Raw genomic sequence first — 26747 nt, 5'->3', positions numbered from 1 at the left:
AAAAGTATTCTGTAATACGTATAGCACTGCAATATGAATTTAGATAAATTTAACAAATGATATTGTCATTTGAGTCTCCAGTTCAAATTATCTGATCGTTAGTACTATTATCTGTGGCATGATTTTTTTATGTGAAAGACGTAGGTCTTTTTTGTGCTTTATATGTCTTTATAAATGCTGCCTTCTGCCTGCGGTTCTGATGTTGTAACTCACTGTTGGTAACGCAGTAGTAACACAAACTGTATATTGTAAGGCACACAGAGAACAGGTCACAGCAACTGGCCAATTCATCTTACATGGATGTGTGCCCTTCTGAGTAATAAGATGTATGTTGAGCCATGAGCCGTATGTATTATGTAATATAATATAATATAATGTAAATATGCATATCTTGCTATAGTATGTGCAGTAAATGTTCAGCCAATTTGCCATTGCTCCATGCTGATTTTGTTGTATGTAGAACCACACAATCTACGTACAAGTGCACTGCATCTTTCTTAGTGAGAAGAAGAGTTAAGTATCAGGTCTTTGCACCAATATTTTCCTACGTGTACAAAAATAAGCGCTTCTTACGGTTAGGAGAAATTAATTACCCTTTAAAATCATATAAAGCCCAGTCCTTTTCCAGTTGTCACAATGGGCTTTGGAATTGACACACACGGACCATTGATAAGCCTCACTGCATCTTGGTCATTTTGAAAGTTTGTTGGATAAATTGTGGATTGGTTTGATGCACAGACGCATCTTTTTTGCTGGCAAAGGTTAAAAAAGGTAAACTTTCATTCCTTTAAAAAAAAAGCACAATCATGAGTGAAAAATGGAAGCTATTATTGCTGACTATTTCTATTCTATTCTATTCTATACTATTTCTATTCCTATAGAAAATGTTAGTGGCCTGGCTGTCATGTTGACCCTTTGGCTTCAAAGCTTGGAGTCACTGACTCCAAGGTAAGGACTTAGCTCTGCCTCTATAACCAAGTAATTGTGCTGGGGGTCACTGATTAAGTAAGATAACATAACACAACAACACTCAATTAGCTTTTTTAAAAAGAAGTATTCAGATGCAGCCTCTGTATTTATCTTCTGACAGGTTTACTTTAAATGTGGAAATGAAAACCACACTGGAAGATGGCTTTTAGGTCAGGTTCACTGGTGCCCAGGTGTTTATGAATTTTCATTTGGGACTTCTTAGACCTTCATTTCATTACATAAACCAATGTATGTTAAGGGCCGGTTCACATTGATGCGGTGCAGGAAACTGCATGTGATTTGGACAGGAATTGCTGTTCAAATCACATGTCAGTCTTTTGCAGTGCGATTTGAGCCATTCATTTTGTACAGCTCCAATCACACAAACGCACTGGCATCAGATCGCATGGGTGTTCACACCAATGTGATCCGATTCACCCAATCACATTGCATTTTACGAACCATTTTGGGGGTGTCATTGACATTGACACCCGCAGCGGTCTGCATGAACAAAGTGCGATTTTGATACAGTGAATTTGCTGTGAATCCCACACCACATCAGTGTGAAACAGGCCTCACAAATCAATGTAAATTTTCTTACCAGAATCAGTTCATCCCCTGCAAGTTCCCGAGTCCAAAACGTCTTGGGCCCTGTCCCATCCACTAGAGTCTGTTTACAGTAGATCTTTTTTTCCTTCTCCCAGATAGGAAAACTCTAATAACAAGGGATACAAAGGAGACAACTAATACTCATGTGTAAAGGGATACAGAAAACAAAGAGCACAAAACATAACAAAAAAGGCATGTGAAACCTCATCTCCAGGAGTATTTGCTAAGCAATCTACACAATGGAAAGCATCCATCCTAATAAAAATTGATGTGATATTAATGGAAAATGCAAATGAGAGATCCACTGTATAGTTTCACTTAATTACAAATGTGTAGCTCTCCAGAAATGCATTTCTCTCCATCAGTCAGGCTGAAGATTTATAATACTAATTGGCCTACCATGTCAGAGAAGGCAGTTGGAGGGAGATGTATAAAATCCTGCTCCCCTTAAAAGTTTTCTGTGGGGTTTACTTACTAAAGCCGAAGAGTGCAAAATCAGGCTCACTTCTGAATAGAAACCAATCAGCTTCCCGGTTTTATTGCCAAAGCTTAATTGAACAAGCTGAGGTTAGAATCTGATTGGTTTCTATGCCGAAATGAGTCTGATTTTACACTCTCCAGCTTTAGTAAATAAACCCCAGTATGTTTTACTCACTGTATCCAAGGCCATAGGCAAGAAGAATATAAGATGTGGTAAGAAGGTAACTGATGCAAACAATATAAATAGCCAGTGACTGAGTGAGCCAACCAGGCAGTGCATGCATAAGGTAAAAATGTCCAGTGCCACTTGTGAGTCCCATGGCCTATTGAAATCACTCACATACCTCCCAACTTTTTGAGATGGGAACGAGGGACATCTATTAGCAAAAGTATGTAGGTATAGGACAGACCCCCTGCCACGTTCCCTTAACCACTTGCCTACCGGATACGTTTACCCCCTTCGTGCCCAGGCCAATTTTCAGCTTTCAGCGCTGTCACACTTTGAATGACAATTGTGCGGTCATGCAACACTTTACCCATATGAAATTTTTATAATTTTTTTCACACAAAGAGAGCTTTCTTTTGGTGGTGTTTAATCACCACTGGGTGTTTTATTTTTTGCACTATAAACAAAAAAAGAGCAAAACAGGTTCTAAATGAACAGAGGAACTGACATTAATGAAATCCTTTTTTTTTACCGCAATCTTTATTTTTAAAAAATGCAAAAGGAATGTGGCAATGTGCTGTGACTTGGCTAAAATAGTTGTGCCCTGAAATATTTATAAGGGGAGATGGATACAACTATTGGGGTGCAATAGTCTACAGCTACTTTGAGAACAAAAACAGATTATTATTTTTTTAATAATGTAAATCAAAGTTGGACATACACACTGTGATAATCATAGGACAGTTCCATGGTGTATATCACCAAAACAAAGCAGTAAAGAGCTCTGGGTGCCAACTACAAGGGAAAGGGGTGGGGTGGTGTGCAGGGTTTACTGGGAAATTACATTTAGAAGTAAAGTAAAGTGTACAACTATAAAACTATACATTATGAAGTTTCTACAGCATGCTCCATCTGTAGTAAATGGATATTATAAATTATTATTTTCATTCTGTCCTTTGGTAATTTGTTCCACTGTATCTTTCATTGTTATAATATTCTTGCAGGATGAATACTCTGGTAAACCCACCCCATGTTTTCTATGTGATCTCTATAAAAGGGCAGATGTGAGGCGGCCATATAAATCATGGCTTCATGCTGTGCCATGTCAGGATTAATAAACTGTACATCGTGTGGTCTGTGTAACGTCTGGGATGTAATCATGTAGCCAATTCACGTTCAGTGTGACAGCCAAAGAAATATATAGCGCATTGTAGGCCATTATGCGTATCATCTGTTACACTAATGTACTTCCACTGACAGCTGTAACGTGTCCAGCTATTTCACTCACTCTGCCGTCATTGTGTTAAATTAAAGCACTTACACTTTCAGCACTTAAGTGGGGAATATATTATTTTATGGTTATTTTTATGTGGCTTATCCGTATAATTAAAATGAGGTCTCTGTCTTTATGGTGGGTTACACGTTGAAATAGCTCTGGGTACTACACTGCATTCTTGGTTATGCGCTATGTTATTTTATATTGATCATTTGTTTTCTAAGCAATTAGCAGTAGATGCACTTATGAAAGGCTGTTGTTTGGAATCAGCAGAAGAAGATAATTATCTCTGATGGGCTTAATTTCCTACTACAGGCCCAAAAATGTATGAAAAATTGAGGCCCAGATATGTAACCATTTACTGTATTTAGCATAAATATGACTGCATTTTATGTTTTCCTTTATTGCTTTGGAGCTGAGGCAATACCTGTTTGCTGACCCTTTCCAGAGTTTCTGACAGGATGTTCAATCCACTATAAATGCCTAAAGTACTTGTATGTTCATGGGAGAAAAAAACAGTACACAAAGGGGTTGACTTACTAAAATTGGAGAGTGCAAAATCGGGGGCATGGTAGCCAATCAGCTTCTAACTTCAGCTTGTTCAATTAAGCTTTGACAAAAAAAAAAACAGTAAGATGATTGGTTTCCATGAAGACCTGGACCAAATTTTGCACGTTCCAGTTTTAGTAAATCAACCCTAATGTGTTAAGATTCCAAATTTATATGCCAGTCTGGATCAGGACAGCATTTCTGAATCACAACATTTTTTACTAGTTTTACATTTTACAAATTAATTCTTTATACATTGATGGAGCTACTTTATCATTGCTTGTTTGCTTGTATTTATTTCATTCATCAACGTTTTTAATGCACATACATGCAGTAAATATTGCATAGGTGTACAACCATTATTTATTCTTTCCATTAAATAGTTATTCAATCAATGCAAGCCTTTATTTCCTATGAATCAGTATTTTGTTTCCTAAAACCTTATTTTACCTGCACCCTTAATACCTCCATTTTCTGCTCTCCTTAATATACACCTCATAGGACCTCACAGTTATCACCAGTCAGCAGTTTGTAAGGTAAGAAAAAGCATGCAACTGTTCTTGTGAGTGGATTTTTACATACAAAAAAAATTAGTCATAAGAAATGTAACTGATTTGTGTAAGAAAACCTACAGAGAATGGAAAACATAATTTGAAATATAAAAAATATTAGACTTCAACCAAAGTACCGCATATGGTATGCTTTAATTAATATATCGAATTGCAAAATGTGTGTATATATTAAAATACCTATATATATATATATATATATATATATATATATACACTTCACACGTAAAAGAGATACAAAGTGACCATGTGATATTAGGTATAATTTGTAGATCAGAGCTTGCACTTTCAATCAATAAACATGAATTCTAGGTAAACTTATGTGGTATGAGAAATATAAATTATACTTTGAGCTGGATTGGAATTTTTTACTTTTTTTTACTTGATCCTTATTGTGTCCTCTAGATAATGGGGAGTCTTATCTATGAGAAAACATGCAGATACGAGTAAGCACTTACAGAAAATGTTAGGAACTCAAATTTCTGTTCTGTCTGTGGCTAGATTTTGACAAAATAAGAAATAGAAAAATAGTAGTACAGGTGAAGGGATTTATATAAAGAAAGGTAGGTGTGATGATAGTAAAAAGTTAAATATGGTGGTTATGGAGGATGAAACGGTAAAAAAAATGTGAACAAACAAGCTGAAAAACCGAATGGTAAATCAAAAAGTGCCTGAACAAAACTTTTATGGTAGTATCCTCACAAAATGTTTAGTTGAGTATTACTTCACCTTCAGTTTATATTGCCACCTACAGAAGACTGTACACTGGCGAATAAAAAACCTATAGGCTAGCCTAGAATAACCACTTTTACTAACAGCCTCAGTTTTTGCTAGTGTCTTAGAAGGATTGATGTTATTTCTTCAGCTCTGGTGTGTCAAAGACTAACTTACTATGCTAGCAGATTTTTTACTCTTTTTTTTGTTTGACCAGGACACATCTCTATATCACTGCTAGAGCTAGTCTTTCCAAATGCGGCTATCTGGAACAGCTGTCATCTACCTTGACTTTGGATTGCTGCATTTGCATCCCTCTAACTTGAACAGTGTGGGAAAAGCCTGGCTGTGACATTGAGCCTCTGGGTTCCACATAGTATGCTTTCCAGTTTCTGTTCTGGTAACAATTTTGCCACGAAACGCTTTTCAGGTCCAAGCCAACAGTGCCAACTTACCCTTATTGTTGCATCGTACTCAGAGCCTTACATTGCTTTACTGCCATGTGGTCACAACATCTTATTTTAGACATGGGTGGGCAACTCTGCTGAATGTGGTGCCCCCAGGTTAAACTCTGCTAAAGGCTCTAGAGTTGCTTACAGTGTGCCTACTGAAGATGCTATAGTCAGCATCTGGAATCTTGTTGCCCTCTATTTTGTCTTCAGAGTCTTCCTTAGCTACATTGGGTGTGGCTGCTGCCACTTCCCCCCCTCAGGTGAGGTTTTTACTACAGTGGTTCAAGACTTTATGGCCCAAATTACCCATGGTTTTGCTGACTCTTACTACAGAGTCCACAAATACACTCTCATTCCTTCTCCTGCAGATTTTGTACCTGATTTATGACAATGCCAGAGCCAGTATTTGCACCCACTGAGCCATGGACTGCTAAGACTTTTTCTGTCTTTCACTTCAGTCTTTATGTGATGAGCTTGTATCTGAGGAGTCACAATCCTCTGCCATTACTCCCAAATTGAAAGAGACTATTTTGACTCCTATTAATGTGGTATGCACTACTCTGAAATTAGAGGATCAACATGTTGCCTTTGCCAGTGCTGTTCCCAGTCTTGGGTCAGCTACAGCTCCTAAAATTGCAAAGACTTTCCCAGTGTGCCCACTATTCCAAATCTTCCTTTATGGAGATTGGAAACACCATAACAAGGTGTTTGCTCCCCCTCTCCTAAGTGCTTGTTAGCCTTGGACCTGTTTGAAGAGGGTTCTGTTAAAACGTAGTCTGCTCTCGTTGTGGATCCGGCAGTGTCCCACCCTAAGTGACCAACATGGTAGAGGATGCACCTTTCTTTAAAGACCCAACTGATAAATGGTTGGAAACCCTCTCTAGAGCTCTGTTTTCGTTTGCTGGTTCTACTCTTTACTCCATCTTGGCTGCGATCTTACTTTGTCAAATCTAAGCTAACTATTCAAAATTCTTTAAAACAGATATTTGAATCTACACTTTTGAGGGGCTGCTCGAGGCTTCCTGTTTCATCTCCTGCATGGGTCTCCTGTCAATACACATGTTGAGGATACTTTGGTTAAAGCGCTGTAGTGTGGAGCTCATGTCTAAGAAGTGTCTGGTCTGTATGACCTTGCAGTGATAACGTCTCTTCAAATCCAGTTTTGATTCTCAAGGATGCTGCTGGTGTCAAGAGTACTACTTTCTCAGCAGATGAAGCATAAGGAACAGACTCCAAAGTCTTTTCCTTTGCTGTTGGTTAAGAAACGTCCCTTTTGCTTCTCCACTCCTGCACCATCCACATCCAGACTCCCGAAGCTTGACTGCCAGTCCACTAACAAGGTCTGGGACTCTAAGTCGCCAAATTCTCTGACAAAATTTCCTCGACATAAAGGTGTACCCCCACTTTCCAAAGTGGGGGTAAGTTTGTTAACCTTTTCAGACACTTGAACTGCTTGCATCTCTGATGCCTGCGTGTTGAAGGTCGTATTCATGCTCCCTGCACCCTCCTCGGTTTCTCACCTCCAACCTTCCTGTGTCACTGCACAGATTAACAGATCTCCATCGAGCCCTCCTGTTCCTTTAGATAAAGGTGTTTTTGTGGTAGATCATGTGGCAGAACAGTTTCAGGGGATTTACTCCAACCTGTTCACTGTTCCTAAATCCAAAAGGGGCATCCACTTCATCTTTGATCTAAAAATGCTAAATGTCTTTATTGAAGCTCAAAAATTCTGTAAGGAATCTACCAGGTCCATCTACACCTCTGTTTACCAGGGAGATTTTCTAGCTTCAGTGGACATCCAGGATACATACCTACGTGCCCCCATCTTTCCAGCATATCAGTATTTCCTACGCTTTGCTGTTGGAGACCTACACTGCCAATCAGTAGCCCTGCCGTACTACCTTTCCTCTGCACCAGGAATGTTCACCAAGGTGCTGGTATTGTATTAACTCTGCTGTGCTGTCATGGCATCCCCATTTTGAGATTCTTAGATAACTTTCTGTTGAGGGAACAGTCCGCACAGGCCCTGTTGGACAATATGGCTTTCATTGTCCTGATATTACAGCAGTTAAGATGGATCCTGAACCTTCAGGACCGACTCATTGTTTAGACAGACCAACTCATTTGGCACAGAGGAACAGGCTGTTCCTGGTTTGGTGGTGCAGCAATTTACTGGTACTGGTGAAGTCCTTCCTTCCTGTCATTTGAAAGAACATCTATTCTGAAAGATCATCTTATCTGGACTCAGTTGGACAATGCCACAGGTGGTGCATACATCAGCCACTAGGGTAAATCAAATCCTGTCCTGAGCAAAAGTTCCTGTTCCATCCTTGTCAGCCATGTACATCCAAAGACAGGCAGACTTCCTCAGCCAGCAGCAACTGGACCCAGGTGAGTGTCTTCTACATTCAGAGGTGTGGATCTACGTCGCAGGTGAGGGACCTTGGAAGTGGACCTCTTGGCTGCCAGTTTCATTGCCAGACTGGGCAGGAATGTCTCTAGGTACAGAAATCCTCTATCACAAGCATTGGATGCTCTGGTGGCTCCACAGGATCAATACACACTGATCTATGTCTTTCCTCCCTTGAAACCTCTCCTTCAATTATGTGACAGGATTGGAATGCAGAGCATTTTGATGATCCTCATTGCTCCAGATTATCCATGGCAGATTTGGCACACTGACCTGCTAAAACCTCTGGTGAATCTCCATTGGTTCTTCCAAGTCATCAGGATCTCAAGAACTTATTTATCATTCTGCTTCAGTCTCTGTCCTTCCTTTTTTTTTGCCACTAAATTGAAGGCATGCAAGTAGTAGAAGGTGTTATCCTGGTCTGGTCTAGAGTTGTTTGTTTGCTAGTGTCCAGTCTTCTTGTAGGTGGCAGTATAATCCAAGGGTGAAGGCTTTCTGTATCCCTTAATTGATTTTATGATGTGTACTAAGGTCCCTCTGGTAGTTTTGATACTAATGTCATAGTTTAATGGACTAATGGAGGAATTTTAGGATTAATGTGCGGATAGATACCATCTTTTAGGAGTGGAGATGGTGCAAACTGAGAAAGAGAAGGATTGTTCTCTGTAGTAATAGAGGAGAGTTGCCCTTCTTTCCCCTTGGGTGGGAAAACCAGCGTATATTGACCTCTGTGCATATGAGGTCCTATGATCTGGTGTGTGCAGACACTGTGTATTGATTGGTGGGAAGTGTGTCTCACATAGCCAAAGGATCTCTATGCATGGACTTCACTGTCTGAGGATCCTTCTTGTACCTTATAGCTAAACTGCAGTGAAATGATTAATGGTTTATACATATGACTTTCCTTTCTCTCCCTTGTGAGAAAGCCCCAGGGGGTCTTTTACTAAAGAAATATTTTTCCCTGCATTCACCACAGTCATCCAATCAGGTACAGGGCAAACTTAATTTTTTTTTTAAATTCCATTGAATCTGATTGGGCATCTGAAAAGAAAACAGGGCAGTGTAGAAGTACTAGTTTAGTAATTCAGGATGACAACAGGTTTCGTGAAAGAAATATCTTTGAAAATGTGTCCTAATTTTTTTTTTTAACCACTTCACTTCTGGCTGTTGTATATAAACGGCCGGACGGTGGCAGTGCAGGGTCGGGTGGCCATTTATAAATGGCCTCCCCGCCCCCTGCTTGTGTGCGCTCCCTGGGAGCGCGCCGCACCGCGATCCGGTGCCCGCTGTGTCCTCCGAACACAGTGGAACACCAATTGTCGGATGGTCCCAATCATCTGATCACTGATTGGCCAATCAGTGATCACATGCAGAGTAGTAAGCAAGATGTCACTTCTGACATCATTGCTTACTATGTGTGAAATCTGTGAATGATCACAGAGGTCACATGGTACAAGGCTATTCACAACAGCCTTGTACCATGTGACAAGCTGTGACCAATCACAGCTCACACAGTAGTTCTCAATGGATGCAAGAATGCAGCCAGAGAGAAGGAGAAATGATTGCTTTTACAGCCTATATGGGTGACACTGTACTGCTAGGGTGACAGTATGTAAAAAAAACAAATAATAATATAAAAATAAAATAAAAATGTAAAAAAAAAAGTTTAAAAATTATAATTTTTGGTTATAAACTAATTTGGGTTTTGTTTATTTTTTTACTAAAAAGATAACGGAATAAATTTTGGCCAAGATTTATGATGAAATATTATTTATTTGCAAAATATTTGGACATTTTCATTTACATAGCAAAAAAAATAAAAATCCCAGTGGTGAATAAATACCACCAAAATAAAGCTTTATCTGTCTTAAAAAAATGCTAAAATATTCATATGGGTACAGTGTTGCATGACCATGCAATTGTCATTCAAAGTGTGATAGCGCTGAAAGCTGAAAATTGGCCTGGGCAGGAGGGGGGTAAAAGTGTCCGGACTGGATGTGGTTAAAGGGTCTCAATTATTCCTTTTGTAATCATTTACCTAGTGTTAAATTAATAGGGTTGGTGCAGGGCAATTTTTTAAAGTTATAAACAAATTATACAACAGCATTTGAAGAAGGGGATGTTTATGAAGGCTTGGCTGAGCTTTATGTAACAGACAAATATCTAAACATTGGATCATCTTTTGGAAAGTGTACTCGATAAAGTTACTTCTAGCACATTTAAATAGGCATGGGCTTGTACCATACTCCAGGAGGCATTTTTGCCACAGTGTTTTCTACCATATCTACATTTGCTTCCATAATATTTTTGTATCCTACTTGTGAACAGTAATTTAAATTTTTTTGTTGTATAGGAGACCACAAATGCAATCTCTTGCATCCTTGTCCCCTATATGGCACCAGCAGCCCCAAATTATTGTATATGTGTATATGTGTAAGCAACACAAGTATGGTAGACACAAGCGGTGGTGGTGTGCTTCTTTTCCTGCTACCTTCTCAACTCTTCGGGGCACAAATCATATTTTTACTCTTCGAACTGATCAAATTGTGACCTCTTCTCTTTCAGCATGCAACAAACTGTAATCTATTGATGAAAAAAATTCAGCCAACACATTTTCTTTTTGCTTTAAACAGAAGAGGTAAGGGTTACAAGTTCTGTATGGTTTTGATTAATGTTTGTGTCCCCTTAGAGAAGATTTTCTCCCTCTTCCTATTCTTGTGGCAGGTAGTCACTGGGGGCAAAATAGGGGAAATTTACCATAATATGGGGGTGGGGTCTAATATACAGTGTGGAATAATTGAAAACTATGTCAGGATTTTGTTTTTGTGAATGTAAATGTAAATTTCTGGTTTTCAACTCCATTCCTCTGGTACCTCAAACAGGTTTCTCAATTAAAATTTCTAGTTTTATGAATATTTATTACTGATCTAAGTTATCACATAAGTGATATACTTGAGGACTGGAGTTGTGAAATTCGTATTGATTGCAACACTTATTAGTTGCAACCAAAGTCATTTACATTACTCCTTTCACTTGATCAGTGAGACATTAAGACACCTTGACATTTCCTAAACACATTTGGGTTAGCCATCTGTCACAAACATGGGATCACAGTGTTATAGTAGATTATGGGAGATTAATATATAAACTACCTTGCATTTTCTGCCATCCACAGTCTCCTCATCAAACTCTTCTCCAACTGTGAACTGGATCTCTGTAGTTCTAACTGTGGTAGATGTTTTAATATAAAACTGGTCTCCATTCTGACGGATCTCAACGTGAGGTTTAGAAGCTGCAGCCACTGCTACTTTCCTGAGCATAGCATTCACACCTGTGTTGTTGAATTCATTGAGAAATTTAGAAAATACCTAATAAACAATTATCATCTATTTTAAGGTTTAGCTGTTCTTATGCAACTAAAGACCTATTTTAGAAGAGGCCTAAATGTTTGGTTTAGTTCAGGGTGCTTCTGGGCTCCTCCTAAACTCCTTAACTGCTCTACAGATATTAATTTCAGTGGCAAAAACTGTAATAGCCATACATGATATACTTATGTTCCATGAAATATACATTATAATGCACTTAACTACAGTCATTTTTTGTTCTGCATCAATAAATCAGAAAATATTGAAGTTTTCTTAAGGTTAATGGTAAGGTTTCCTTTAAAATGTATCTCAACCTAAAATCCAAAATTGAATATATTGCAGCTTACCAATCTATAGATATGGTGGTTGCATTTGTTTTATTTCTCTGGCTGTGAACACATTCAGCAAGTACCGAAAATGTCTGCTGATCTTGTAAGAAGTGCAATGTTCTTGTCACTTCCTGTGAGCTTAAAAGAAAGCACAAATAACCTTATCTTTATTTTGTAAACTGCTAGTCCTATCAATCCATCATGTAATGGAGATGAACAAAGGCAGACATGTTTGAAGTCCAGCCTGTGTGACAACCATGGATGCCACCATAGATTCAATAGAGAAATGAGTATAGACGAGAAAGTGGATATAGATAGAAAGTGTTACTTGTAGGATTACAAGGTTAAATAAAGAAAAAAAGCTTCAGAAATTAAAACAAATGCAACCACATTTAAGGACTAGAAACCTGCAATATATAAAATTAGCTGATTTCTGTGTTTAACACACCTACATTTTACATGTATATTTTAGGCATTAACCATCTCAGAGTAATTCATAAGAAAGATGATATTCAATAAATGACAAAAGCTGAAAAAAAAAACGCACCTCTAGATCAGTTACTCACTATTGGTATTGTATAACTCAGATTGTGGTGGGTGGAGTTAATGTAGAATTCTTTTTAGTAAAAACCAGTATTTATAGTAGTTGCCTATAGCAACCCATATTCTGTGGTCAAGCTTTTTAACATGAGACAACAAGCAGACTCTCCAAAGATCTTTTTTTAACCACCCAACATTTACAGGAGAGCGTGCAACTGCAATCTGTTGCTATTGATAAATATTTTAAAGCATTGGAGACACAATACCAGGAGACGTGTCTAAAAATAGGCTTGTAGAGATGTTTTTTGTCGACTTTTATGGAGCACAAATTAGCTGATGTTAAAAAATCATTGAGATCTAATCGTTTTAACTGTTCTTAAGCATGTGTTTTATCTTAGCGAAAATTTACATAATCTTTAAGAACTTATGTAATAGCCAATAAACAAGCCAATAAAATAAAACACGATAAACAAGACATCTTGAGGCATCAGTATCCCTTGGTAATCAAAGCCACAAGCTTGACTTTTGCTGGTACATACAGTGGTTTATGAAAGAACCAGAATGACAGCTAAATCAATGTTTTCAATGTTTTTTTTATCATGTGTTTATGAGACATTATGTATAGTTTAATCACATTACATTGTGTGTCAGTCTCTGTTTTGGGTTTAAAATATTTTGACTCAGTATAATATCACCAAATGTTTATTGTATCTTGGGAAAATTATAAAATATATTGCTATTGCTTTATTAAGAATCAAAGTATGACTTTCACGGTGAGTCTTTTTCATTTTTTTCTAACATTGCTATATTACAGGTGTGCCCCATAAAAGTAGAGATACAAACCAAATTAAATTATACAGCTTCTTCTCATTTTCACATCACATGAATTGAAATTCTCAAGTTATTTTATTCCCTTGGAGCAGTGCACCTGTATTCACTGTATGTACCCAGGGGAATAAAAAACAAGAACTTTTGTTTGGAACAAAAATCAGATCACTTTACCAAATACCTCCTTCCTTTGAATTCTATGTAACATTTTAATGTATATGCTGCCTGGCAGAGGAAATCCTTTGTGTTGCTATACATTGCATCACTTATGGTATAAATAAGCAGTAAATGTGACATCAATTACTGTAACTTAAAACACAGCAAAAAGATACACCTGCAGTGAATGATTGGTGTATGTCACAGTCACTGCTTTATACATATAACACACATGCTTTTCGTATATTCCCTTACTTTACTTTGCTTTCAGCAAATAACCAACCCAAAACCACTTCTGCTGTTTTACAATAATACTACTACCTGCCTGGATCCATACCTGTAGATGTTAGCCTGCTAGAAGAAAGTACATTTCTAAAGGTAACATTATCTATTAACGTGTACAAAATGATTCTTGAACATAGAGAGACTCTTGCCATTCCTCAAACAAATCACACATTCAGCTATCTATCTATCTATCTATCTATCTATCTATCTATCTATCTATCTATCTATTTATCTTTAAAAAAATGTGCAAAGGATGTTTCTGTGTAGTTATGGTGTGATCTCATAAAAGACAAAATAAAGGCGAAACTTTCTAGTCCTCTGAAAAGTTAGCAATAGCTATTAATTTCCCATGTACAGTGTATAAATCAAAGATAGGTAATAGACAAGGACAGCTAATACATTACTACAGCAAAAAACCTTAAGCATAAGACAAAGATGCTTACATCCTATACAATTAGTGGTCTGCCAGTCTTACCAAGGGCTTTCAGAAGTTCATCAAAATTCTCGCTGCTTTTCATTTTCCAGATTCCTGCAAAATCCGGCATGGTATCTGTGCTAATTCCCTGGCAGGCGTTGGCAGTGAGAAGGGCAGAAATGAATGAACAGAAAGGCTCACCCTGAGAGGACGGTCTGATTCCAGCCAGACGTCTAAATGAGTCCTGTCTTATTCTCTCATGTGTGTCATCTTGATGGAGGAGAGAATGGGTGCCCCTCCTTCTGCCCTCTCCTCTGCCCCCTTTCTGAAATGTCAGTTTTTCATTTGGAACATAAGTACCTTACCAGGATATATTCCTGCTATATGAATAATGAACACTACTACAATTCTGTTTAGCTGTAGCTATAGGTCTACAATGTAATGGATGAATCGTATTCCCTTTTGAGAAAGAAAGTATCTTTCTGGATTTGAAAAAAAAAACATATTCCAAAGAGTATTTATTGCTTCTGGGTAGTTTAAAAACATCACAGCTGCACATTTTGTGTTGCAATCATTTTGTCCCTTACAAATGGGCAAAACTTTGACATTTAGACAACTTTGTGAAAGATGTACCTAGAAATTAGTATGTATTTGTATAAAAATGTATACATATATGTTGCACTTTCTAAGTAACTTTTAAGTTCCCCTAAGACATGTTACATCCTAAAATGTACCATTAAATAATTTCTTGGAGTCCCTTGAGGATCACAGGAATTTAGAGACTATCAGGTTATACTGTTGCCTAAAGAAGGACTGGACACTGGCAGTCATAAAAATTGTAGACCAGCCCAATATAACCCATCCTACTCTCAGTATGTGGAAACGTGATCATAATCATAGAGTATAAAAATCCCATTTTCTTTTTTTATTCATTGAGGGACATAGGAATCCACAGATTGTCAGGGTCTCCAAAAGCAATCCAACAGAACAAAACTGTCCTAGGAAAGAAGGAGGTTTTTGGCCTGAACACTACCTTATGCTTATGTAGGACCAGATAGGACTGCCAGCTCAGTAACAACCAGGAACACAACTTTCTGAGTAAAAGTAGAAATAAGAATTTTCCTGACGGTCCAAACAATGATTTTTGATGCAGCAGGACAACTGCATTTAGCATCCCATGGAGTCTCCCACAGTGCACAGGGGGAGCCACATGGGAGACACCCTGTACGAAGTTCTTGATCAAAGAATGGAAGCCAGTGGTCAGAGATAGGGCCCTTGATAAGGGACACATGCTGGTCAAGCCCATTTGCAAAAAAGTCCAGGATTTATTACATAGTGTACGGAAGGGTCACAAATGTAGGGGACACACAGAAAAGTGAAAGAATCACTGATGCCTCAGAAAAATGGGCACATGCAGGCACATGTTCTTGATATCCACAGAGGCCAGAAAGTCTTCCTGATGAAGGAAGGCTATGACAGACCTGGTAGATTCCATGTGAACGTTTTGCACCTTAATGAAGGCATTTAGGCCTTGAGATCCAGGATATCCCTTTTGTTTGGGAAATGTGAAGAGGTTGGGGTAGAACCCCTGAAACAGTAGGGACTAGGGCAATAATCCTCTGCTCCAGAAGATCCACTAGGGCCAAATAAAGATCTGTTAATCTCTGCGATCATACAGGCAGGTTGAAAATAATAAACCAGGGAATAAACTTCTAGCTTGTAGCCCCAGAAAACTACCTCCAGCACCCGAGATGCTGGTTTTCCAAGTGTTATCACAGGTTAACAGATGTTACCCTCTGTTGGAAAGTGGGCTGCACCCTCATGCTGAAGAAGATTTATCTGAGGGTTCTGGGGGACTTGGAAGTTCATGGTTTGTGGGCGGACTGGGAGCAGGGTATGGGTTTGGAAGTTGTGGCCTGGAAGTAAGTAAAAAAAGACTCTACATGGCCTCCGATGATGAGTGGGTTTTCCCAAATTCAGACCTAGGCTTTTTTACGCTGGAAAGGTGGGTACTCTTAACCCCCAGTAACATCTTTGATGAGGGTATCCATGGCAGCTCTAAAGAGATGTTGTCCCTCGAAGGGCATGCAAAGCAAGCACTTTGTGAATGTGTGTTTTTCAGCCCTACACTTTAGCCTCATGTTCATTGATATTAGGCTTATCCAGGAAACGAGACATGAGAGCCCTAGCAACTCATCCTTACTGTAGGGCAGTGGTCTCCAAACTGTGGCCCGGGGGGCTGGATGTGGCCTTTTGCTCGGTTTTATGTGGCCCTCGAGGCATTATTCCCCCCACTGTCAGAAACAGTGGGGCATAGTTCCTGCTACTGACACCGACAAAAGGACAAAATTTCCTCCTATTGATACCAATGATGGTTCACTATTCCTCCTATTGATACCAATGATGGGGCACTATTCCTGCCATTGACACCAATGATGGGGCACTATTTCTCCCATTGACATCAATGATGGGGCACTATTCCTCCCACTAACACCAATGATGGGGAACTATTCCTCCCACTAACACCAATGATGGGGAACTATTCCTCCCACTAGCACCAATGATGGGGAACTATTCCTCCCATTGACACCAACAATGGGGAACTATTCCTCCCATTGACACCAACGAAGGGGAACTATTCCTCCAGTTGACACCAACGATGGGGCATTATTCCTCTCACTAACACCAACAATGGGATGCTATTCCTAACATTGACACCAATAATGGGGCACTATTCTTCCCATTGATACCATTGATGGAGCACTAATACTCCCTCTAATACCAACGATGGGGAAATGTTCACTCCCTCTGATGCCAGGACATTTTCTTCTCCCATCGGCCACAGTCCAGCCCCCCAAAAGTTTCAAGGACTGTAAATTGGCCCTTTGTTTAGAAAGTTTGGAGTCCACTGCTGTAGGGCAAGGGCATGAATGCCAGGTACTTAACTGCCAGAATGATCAGATGCCTTCTAATGGCCTTAGCCCAATCAGCTAGGGTCTGACAGACTAATGTCATGGCCAATAGAGGCTGTAATGCAGGTCCTGTCAGAGGGAGTAGTGGTCTGTAAGGGTCTTAAAGATAAATGCAACTTCCATTGGGATGGTAATGCTTTGTTAAGAATGGATAATACCAGATCCACAGAGGGGGAAGTCCACTTTTTAATAAAGTTCTTCTCAAATGTGTACAAGGCTGATAGGCACTTTAGAAGCTCAAAACGTTTGTTATAGTTCTTCCAGTCTCCAACTGCAAAGTGAAGAAAAGATCTTAGTGGTCTTGGAAGCCCTAAATGACCCTAGATTGAGGACAAAACTGGTTGAAGCTACAAGCTAATCCTCATGTTTTAAAGTGGTATGTACCATGTTAATAATGTCTCCTTTAATTTTGGAATGGTGGGGAAAAGACAGCAACTCCTCTACTGTAGTCCTCATAAGGAAAGACTCAGCATCAGACAGGGTGTCGGCAGTTAAGGACTCAGAGGCAGTTGAGGCTGTAGGCAGATCAGATAGGGGTTACATAGTTATATAGTTAGTCTGGCTGAAAAAAGACAAAAGTCCATCCAGTTCAACCATTAAAAAAAAAGTTATAATCCTACATTCACAGTTGATCCAGAGGAAAGCAAAAAAAACCCAGCAAAGCATGATTCAATTTGCTTCTGCAGGGTAAAAAATTCCTTCCTGATCCCTCGAGAGGCAATCGGATATTCCCTGGATCAACTTTATCTATAAATGTTAATGTCCAGTTATATTCTGTGTATCCAAGAAAGAATCCAGGCCTTTTTTAAAGCAATCCACTGAGCTGGCCAGAACCAACTCTTGAGGGAGTCTATTCCACATTTTCACAGCTCTCACTGTGAAGAAACCTTTCCGTGTTTGGAGATTAAATCTCTTTTCCTCTAGATGTGAAGAGTGCCCCCTTGTCCTCTGTGATGACCTCAGGGTGAATAACTCTACACTGAGTTCACTATATGAACCACTGATGTATTTATACATGTTGATCAAATACCCCCTTAATCCTCTCTTCTGAATAGAGAATAAATTCAGTTCCTCTAATCTTTCCTCATAGCTGAGCTCCTCCATGCCTCTTATCAGTTTGGTTGCCCTTCTCTGTACTTTCTCCAGTTCCCCAATGTTCTTTTTGTGTATTGGTGCCCAAAACTGAACTGCATATTCCAGATCTTTCTAATGATTTTTACAGGGGTAAAAATTATCTCTCTCACTCTGGAGTCTATAAGTCTTTTAATACAAGAGAGGATTTTGCTCGCTGTAGAAACCGCAGCTTGGCATTGCATGCAATTATTAAGCTTGTGATCTACCAGAACTTACAGATCCTTCTCCACCATTGATTCCCCCAGTTGTTCCACCCCTAGTATGTATGATGCATGCATATTCATAGCCCATAAGTGCATAACCTTACATTTATCAACACTAAAGCTCATTTGCACATAGTTGCTCAATTAAACAGTGCATTGAGGTCGGCTTGCAAGTTGGAGACATCCTGAACGGACGTTTTTCCACTGCACAGCTTGGTGTCATCTGCGAAGACTGAAATGGTATTTATAATCCCAGACCCTATATCGTTTATAAATATAATAAACAGTAAGGGTCCCAACCTGAACCTTGGGGTACACAACTGACAACCCTAGACCATTCAGAGTATGAATCATTAACCACTACTCTCTGAATACGATCTTTTAGCCAGTTTTCTATCCATTTGAATACGGATTTTTCCAAGCCCGTAGACTTTACCTTATACATTAGCCATGTGTGGAGAACTTTGTCAAATGCTTTTGCAAAATCCAAGTATGCCACGTCCACCGTCACCCCTCTGTCCAAGGTTTTGCTCACCTCCTCATAAAAAGAAATCAGATTTGTTTGGCAACTTCTGTCTTTCATGAATCTATTCTGTCTGTTGCTTAAAATAATTTTTTCCAGCAAGAGCTCATCTTTGTGGTCTTTTATTAAACTCTCCAGTATCTTCCCAACTATAGAAGTTAAACTAACAGGTCTATAATTACTTGGTAAAGATTTTGACCCTTTTTTAAATATTTGCACCACATTGGCCTTACACCAATCCAGTGGTACTATGCCAGTCATTAAAGAGTTCCTATAAATTAGAAACAATGGCTTTGAAATGACAGAGCTCAATTCTTTAAGGACCCGTGGCTGTATGCCATCCGGTCCAGGTGCATTATTAACCTTTATTCTGTCTAAATAATTTTTGATCATATCAATTGTGAGCCAATGTGGATTATCTGGAGCTGTGTCAATACCATACCATTATGGACAAGAGCTCCCCCATGCTTCTTTGTATACACAGAGCTGAAGAAGATATTTAATTAATTTGCCTTCTCTTTGTCCCCAGTCACCCACTCTAGATTATTTTGTAAAGGGCCTACATGCTCAGACCAGATCTTTTTACTATTAATATATTTGAAGAATTTTTTGGGGTTGGTCCTGCTATCCTTTGCAATCTGTCATTCGTTTTCAATTTTTGCTGCCTTTATTTCCTTTTTACATATTCTGTTACAGTCTTTGTAATGTTTAAACTATGATAGCATTCCTTCATTTTTATATGTAATAAAAGCTCTTTTCTTATTATCTATAGCTTTTTTAACTTTGGCCGTAAGCCACATAAGTTTGATTTTTAGCCTTTTAAACTTGTTGCCCATGGGAATATATATTGCAGTGTGTTCACATACAGTCTTTTTGAAGAACTCCCATTTCTGCGTTGTGTTCATCGATGCCAATATTTCCTCTCAGTCTAAGTCTTGGAGAGCAGCTCTCAGCCTTGGAAAATTAGCTCTTTTAAAATTGAGCGGTTTTATTTTTCCCGTATGTGCTCAATAAATTAAATCATGTTATGGCCACTGCTACCCAGATATTCCTTTATATGGATATTCATAATAAGCTCTGCATGGTTTGAGATTACCAGGTCCATCAGAGCATCATTCCTAGTAGGGGCCTCTATGAACTGTACCATAAAATTGTCCTGTAGTAGGTTTAAAAACATTTGCCCTTTTACTGTTCCTGCAGTACCATTACTACAGTCAGTTTCTGGGTAGTTAAAATCCCCCATTATTATCACTGTCCCAGCCCTTGATGCTCTTTTGATCTGTGCAAGGAGCTGAGTCTCCACCTCCTCATTAACACTGGGAGGCCTATAACAAACTCCAATGATTACCTTTATAGTACGCACCGCCCATGTGCAGTTCCACCCATAATTCTTCAGCCTCATCACACTCTCCATCAACTAGGTCCTCTATCACACTCGCTCTGAGATCACTTCTCACATAGAGACAGATACGACCACCTTTCCTATTTACCCTGTCTCTCCGAAAGAGAACATAGCCATGAATATTAATGGACCAGTCATGTGAAGAATGAAGCCAAGATTCAGCAATACCAATTAAATCATAGTTCTGTTCATGCACCAAAGCTTCCAACTCACCTATTTTGCTTGGCAGACTTTTGGCATTGGTGAACAAACACTTTAATCAATTGACACCTTGTGCACACGTATTTTGCATACGTTTTATTTTTATACAAATGGTACCAATTCCATTAGTTATTTGTAACATGGGTACCTTCTCATCATCTGCCATAGCCCTCCCCCCATCTTTCCCCATTCCACCCACCAATAAGTATTGACTCCTATCTGATCTAACTACCCAGTTATAATCTAATTCTCCCTCCCCCCTTGATCCTAGTTTAAATACACCTCCAGCCTTCCCATAAATGTCTTTCCTAGCACAGCAGACCCCCTTCCATCTAGGTGCAAACTATCTCTAGCATATAAGCTGCACCCCAATGAAAAGTCGGCCCAGTGCTCTAGAAACCCAATTCCTTCCCTCTTACACCATGTTTTTATCCATTCATTGAGTTCTCTAATCTCCCTCTGTCTTTCCTGAGTTGTGCATGGCACAGGTAATATTTCAGAGAATATTACCTTGGAGGTCCTTCCCTTCAACTTGCAGTCTAGTTCTTTAAATTGATTCTTAAGGAACCTCCACCTTCCATGTATTCTGTCATTGGTAAATGATAAATGGTAAATAATTAGTCATAGGGGTTCTGTAGGGTAAGTCGTAGAAGACATGCATATGACCTTTGCGATCAGAGTCAGCATTTAAATGTGGTAACTGGCAAATTCCAGACTGCCGGTGTCCGGCATAGCTGAACCATTAGTGGAATGTGTGCTGGAGCCATCTGGTACACCAGGGCTGTCCCCATTAGTCTAGAACCTGTCATGTTGCACTGCAAGGCTCAGGGTACAAGGCTAGGCCTTAGATACTTATGTACTCAGCTGCTGCATAGCAGAAGAAGGGTCAGGCAGCTGATGGTGACCAACTCACTGTAGGCAGGCAGCAAAGACACACTGAAGAGAGTTCCGCATGTCACTTGTGATCAGGAACAGCAAGAAAGTGCTTCCTCAATTTTGAATGGTGAGAAAGGAACATTAGGGCATATACAACACTCCACCCAGTGCATGATGTTGTCGCTTAATCCCTTAGCATTAATCTCTTCTGTGGTGAAGCCCACAGAAAGCAAGAATTTTAAACAGTGCCCAGAGGTCCTAGTAACAAGGTAGATCCTGGTGCTTGGCCTGCACAGCTTTCTCACAAAGTGAGTCTTTAGAAATATAGTCACACTTGGAGCTGTGCAATGGATCTGGATTTGGAGATTGCTCTGCAGCTAACTTTACTAGTACATTCTGGTCTGGAAACTGCCACAATACAGAATCTACTGCCCAAAGGCAATATTCCATGCTAGCTTTGCAATCTCCAGTCCTGTAGGGTCTGGGTACAGCACTCCAAGGTCATGCTAAAGAAAAGCCAATCCAGAGAGCTGCATATAAAGATCAGCTCAGTAGAGAGCTAGCCTTAAAAGATAAGTTCACCTTTTGTAACATGGTACATGTTACACCCATATTCAGGGTGTAACATGTTACGATCTGACCGGCCCCTGCTTACCACTTTGACAGCTCTTCTCCCCCCTGCTAGCTGTCAAATTTTAAAAAAAGTGGCAGCGGCCACGTCACTCAATAACAGCATTCTGTGAATGAGAGACAAATCCCAGCAGCCTTAGTGTCTGTCAGCATGTAGTTCTCAATTAACTACCACGGCGCTGCGGAGCACCGTGGTAGTTAATTGATTCTTCCTGTCAGTATATCTGCTTGCTCATACATCCTGTAGAAGCAAGCAGATATTCTGACAGATCTGCAGAAGACCTGCATGGCAGATCTGCTGATCGCTGGTGCAATGCTGGTGCATGCTCCTGCAGACAAAAATAATAAATGCACGTTTTTTTACCTGCAAAAAATGTGCACTGATTATTTTTTACTAAAAGGTGAACTTATCCTTTAATTAAAGAAAAACGGTAGTGGCAAAAAGGTAGACTTTTCAAAGCAGATCTGAGGGAAGATGTCCATCCTCCTAGGACCCTTGCAAAAAAACAAGGAACACTGGATGTAGGAGGGGTTGTACTGGGCTAGCGCACAGTTTTTTGTTTGCAGGTGTCCAGGCCTCCTGTAGGTAGCAGTATAGCTGAACAGTCTCTAAATTCTTTGCTCCTCAATGGACAAGAAAGAAAGTTTGCCTGAATTATGTGTGTTACCTGATTTGTTTTATAAAAATGAGCTTTTTAACATTTTCATACCTATATGCAGTGTGACCTGTATAAGAGCTATTTGCCAAAGGGGTTAGCCACGTTATTAGAAGTAAATGCCAGACCAGATGTCCCCATCCTTTTTTGCCAGCACCAACTCTTGTGTATTAAAGATTGTAAACTACTTTTGTCTGTTGTTTTTTTGGGGGGAAAGGGGGTATTCCATTTTTAAGGACTTCCTTATGTATGAAAGGCATGTGATCTGGACTAATGACTGGACTGTTTGACAGAGGATCAGATGCTTACTGCCCCCTTGGCAAAGAAATACCAGCCCATGAGTTCTCAGGGATGGGAAGCCACATATTTTGTATTATTTTCTTTTCTTTTGTATTATTCTCTCCATGTGCTAATTCTGTGTAAAAATGTTTCAGGACTATGGAGAGCTCCACCTGGTTTCTGAGCTGCCGAAGCAGCTAACATTACAAATTGTATTGATTGGGTATGACTTTCACTAAATGAACATTTGCTGTGTTATATGTATGACAAAAGTGATTTGAAAAGTTTATAAATATGCCTGCTTGTGCAGGTTTTTCCCCAAAGCTGTTATATCTTGGAATTTTCAGGGTATTGTCAGGCAGCATCACAGTGAGTTTACAGTGAAAATAAAATAGCACAACATTCCTGACTAAGAAGCTGCATAACATATAGCATCCCTTTTTTTCTGCAGTGAAACCAGCCAGTACTCTCATCTCTCAGTCTTGTGGTAGAATACACAGCAACAAAAAGTATGCATCTGATATAATTATTTGCAGTATGGGCTTGTTTTAAAGTTGTGTCTGATAACTAGTGAATAAGTGTGTGTGTTCTTAAGTTAAACACTACAAAGAGCACTTAATTGGCAGGTATACAGCTGCAATATTAAAGTCTTTTTTATTAGCGTGACATGAGCATAGTGCTGTGTTCATGCTCCCTGAGGCAGTGGAACAGTTAATGAATGTCACAGCTGCAGTTTGAGGTATGATAGACTGTCCCAGCTGGTATATGGGTGTTAGCCACTTGGGACCTAGATTCAGACATTAAGGTGTCATAAATCCAAGTCCCTTCTGGCTATAATGCCATGCATTGCTATAAATCTGCATAATATGACACTCCCATTATTACTTGTATGTGAAGTTTCCACCAGCCCTCTTGTTGCCTGCTGAGTGTGGCATCAACAGTGGATTAAGTGTTCATTGTCATAAAGGAGTAGTCTGAGCTGAATCTTCATTACCCCTTTAGTATGAGCAAATTGCTTTCTACCTTTTACCAGCAGAGGCAGCTATGCTCTATTCACCAGCTGTAATGTAATAAATCACAGGTCTCAGATGGCCAGAAGCTTTAGCAATGATTTTATTGCCAGGAAAAACAAAATATTGATGAAGAATCATGTTCCTAACTAACAAGATAATTATGTTCTTTACTATATATGATATATTTTTACATGATAAAATGTTATTGTTATGTCTACTTAAAGCGTTACTAAACAGTAAAATCAGTTTGTGTATGCAGTAAAGCATGCTTGATATACTCAATGTGGACCCTAAGTGGTTAATCCTCTGTATTATGTAAAAAGGCTGTTTGCTCCTGTCTTCTCTGATCTTCCTCTTCTTCCACAGTCCCCAATCCATCTTCTGATAGTAGAGAGCCCTAGGAGACACTCTGTACATGCTCAGTTTGGTGTGTATCGCTAGAGAGTTTTTGTTTGGAGGGTGCATGTGATCTGCACAGGGACAATCAGCACTGTCCAAATGGAGGGTCAGGGGTCATGCAGTCTCATAGGACAGTCAGGAGAATGAAAACTCCTTCTCCAAGATTAACCAGTGCTCAGCCAGACACTGATATAGACTGCTATATATTGCTGATGAGAAAAGATAATTAGCAGTTTGTATTTACTAAAATTGCATTTCCATGTTCTGTGTACTGTGGGAGATCAGATATAGTGAGCGCAGGTTCCTGGGTTTAGTAACACTTTAAACGTTATTTTGACATGACTGTCACATATTTTTAATTTTTTCTGTTCTTTATTTCATAGGCAGACTTGTGGATTATCCCTCTAGTGACAGTCTGTAATCTGGCAGTGTAATAAGCATCCATCCTTAACTACCTCCTGCCCGCCATATAGTCCAATGATGGGCGCAAGGCGGTTCTCTCGTTCTGGGAGGACGTCATATGACATCTTCCTATTCTCACCGCGCATGCGCGGCTCAGGGAGCGCAGAGAGCGGCGATCGGAGGTGCGCTGTGTCCCTCGGACACAGCGGATCACCGATCACGGAAAGAGCCGAAGATGTCGGCTCAGTCATGTGATCAGCTGTGTCCAATGACAGCTGATCACATGTAAACAGGGAAATGCCAGTTATCGGCATGTCTCTCCTCTCAAGCGGTCACGCTGACAGCTCGAGAGGAGAGGAGAGCCGGTAATCGACTTTCTGCAGAGGGGACATGTACACTGATCATTAGGGCACTGATGATCAGTGTAGCCCCAGCAGTGCCACCTGTCAGTGTCCATCAGTGCCTTGTGTCAGTGCTCATCAGTGCCTCGTGCCAGTGCCCATCAGTGCCACATCAATGCCACATATCAGTGCCTATCAGTGCACATCAATGCTACATATCAGTGCCCATCTGAGCTTCCTTTCAGTGTCACCCATCAGTGCCAGTCAGTGCCACCTATCAATGCCAATCAGTGCCGCCTATCAGTGCTGCCAATCAGTGCCGCCTATCAGTACCAGTCAGTGCTGCCTATCAGTGCCATATATCAGTGCTGCCTGTCAATGCCCATCAGTGCCTTCTACCAGTGCCTCCTCATCAGTGCCCATTAGTGCCACCTATCAGTGTCCATCAGTGCAGCCTATCAGTGCCCACCACTGCAGCCTCATTAGCGCATATCAGTGAAGGAGAAAAATCACTTATTTTATAACAAAAACTAAGAAAAAATGTTTTTTCCCAGAATTTTCAGTGGTTTTTGGTTTGTTTAAGAAAAATAAAAAACCAAGAGGTGATTAAATACCACCAAAATAAAGCTATATCTGTCACAAAAAAATGATAAAAATTTCATATGGGTACAATGTTGTATGGCCACGCAATTTTCATTCAAAGTGCAACAGCACTGAAAACTGGAAATTGGCCTGGGCAGGAAGGGGGTATAAGTGCCCTGTAGGCTAGTGGTTAAAGAGTAACTCTACTTTTGTTGAGAAAAAAATCTAAATACATTGCAGGGATTTTAATAAACTTTGTGGCAGAATCCTACCTTTTATTATTCTGAAGAAATACCTGTTTGTTTGTCTGTGTCCAATGGCAGAGTGAATATGTATGGGAGTAGTTTTACAATTATGAATCAGCTGCTGCACTTGCAGGGCTCTAATGAGGAAATTGGCAAGGGCCGCATTCTTTTAGATGTGATTTCCCTTTCGGAGTATCTCACTAAAAATTAAATTTTTCTTTTAGGGGATGGCAAAAAACTGACTTGTATCTTAGTGCAGACTTCTGGGAAAATCGGTAAGCCAATCACACAAGCAGGAAATTACATTTCCAGGGAGCGTTCTGTACACCGTCTGTGTTAAGAACACCTCCAGGTAGCCGTATTGAAGTGCATTTTATAGAAAATTACAATGCTTCAGATTGAAAAGGAAAGGTAATTTTTAATAACATTCAACTACAATATGACTTGAGTCACAATTGTATATGCAAGCCCTCGAAATTTCCACTCACCCGCTCACATTGGGCGAGTGGAAATATGGTGGGGGGGGGGGGGGGCAGTGCTAGGGCTAGGGTTGTGTGGGAGGGGCGTTGGTGGGGGCAGTGACAAGCAGCGATCTCCTGTATGGCTTTCAATGAAGCACCTGGAAGTCGTGAGAGGGAGAGCAGGGGAATAGAAGCGGCTTCCTTCCACCCTCCCCTTCCTCCCTCCCTTCCTTCCTTCCACCCACTGCTTCCTTCTTTCCACCCTCCCTCCCTTCCTTCCACCTGCCCCTTCTTTCCTTCCACCCATACCTCCCTT

At 39.9% G+C, this 26747-nt stretch overlaps 1 protein-coding gene across 1 annotated transcript in view; it reads right to left on the bottom strand.

Annotated features, from left to right (window-relative positions):
- The window catches only part of CRABP1 (cellular retinoic acid binding protein 1), a 33849-nt gene extending 19453 nt beyond the window's left edge, over nt 1–14396 (bottom strand). The window contains exons 1-3 of the mRNA XM_089655271.1: nt 14173–14396; nt 11347–11525; nt 1571–1684 (exon numbers count right to left, since the gene is read on the bottom strand). Of these exons, the coding sequence (XP_089511397.1) occupies nt 1571–1684; nt 11347–11525; nt 14173–14242 (363 nt within the window). The 5' untranslated portion in view covers nt 14243–14396. The remainder of the gene's footprint in view (nt 1–1570; nt 1685–11346; nt 11526–14172) is intronic.
- Between the last annotated feature and the right edge of the window lie 12351 nt (nt 14397–26747).

Source organism: Staurois parvus, unplaced genomic scaffold (genome assembly GCF_062004578.1).
Source record: "Staurois parvus isolate SC_StPar_1 unplaced genomic scaffold, SC_StPar_1.0 ptg000832l, whole genome shotgun sequence".
NCBI classification, from domain to species: domain Eukaryota; kingdom Metazoa; phylum Chordata; class Amphibia; order Anura; family Ranidae; genus Staurois; species Staurois parvus.
The sequence above is the reverse complement of the archived record's forward strand: the minus strand, read 5'-3'. Positions and strand labels throughout refer to the sequence as shown.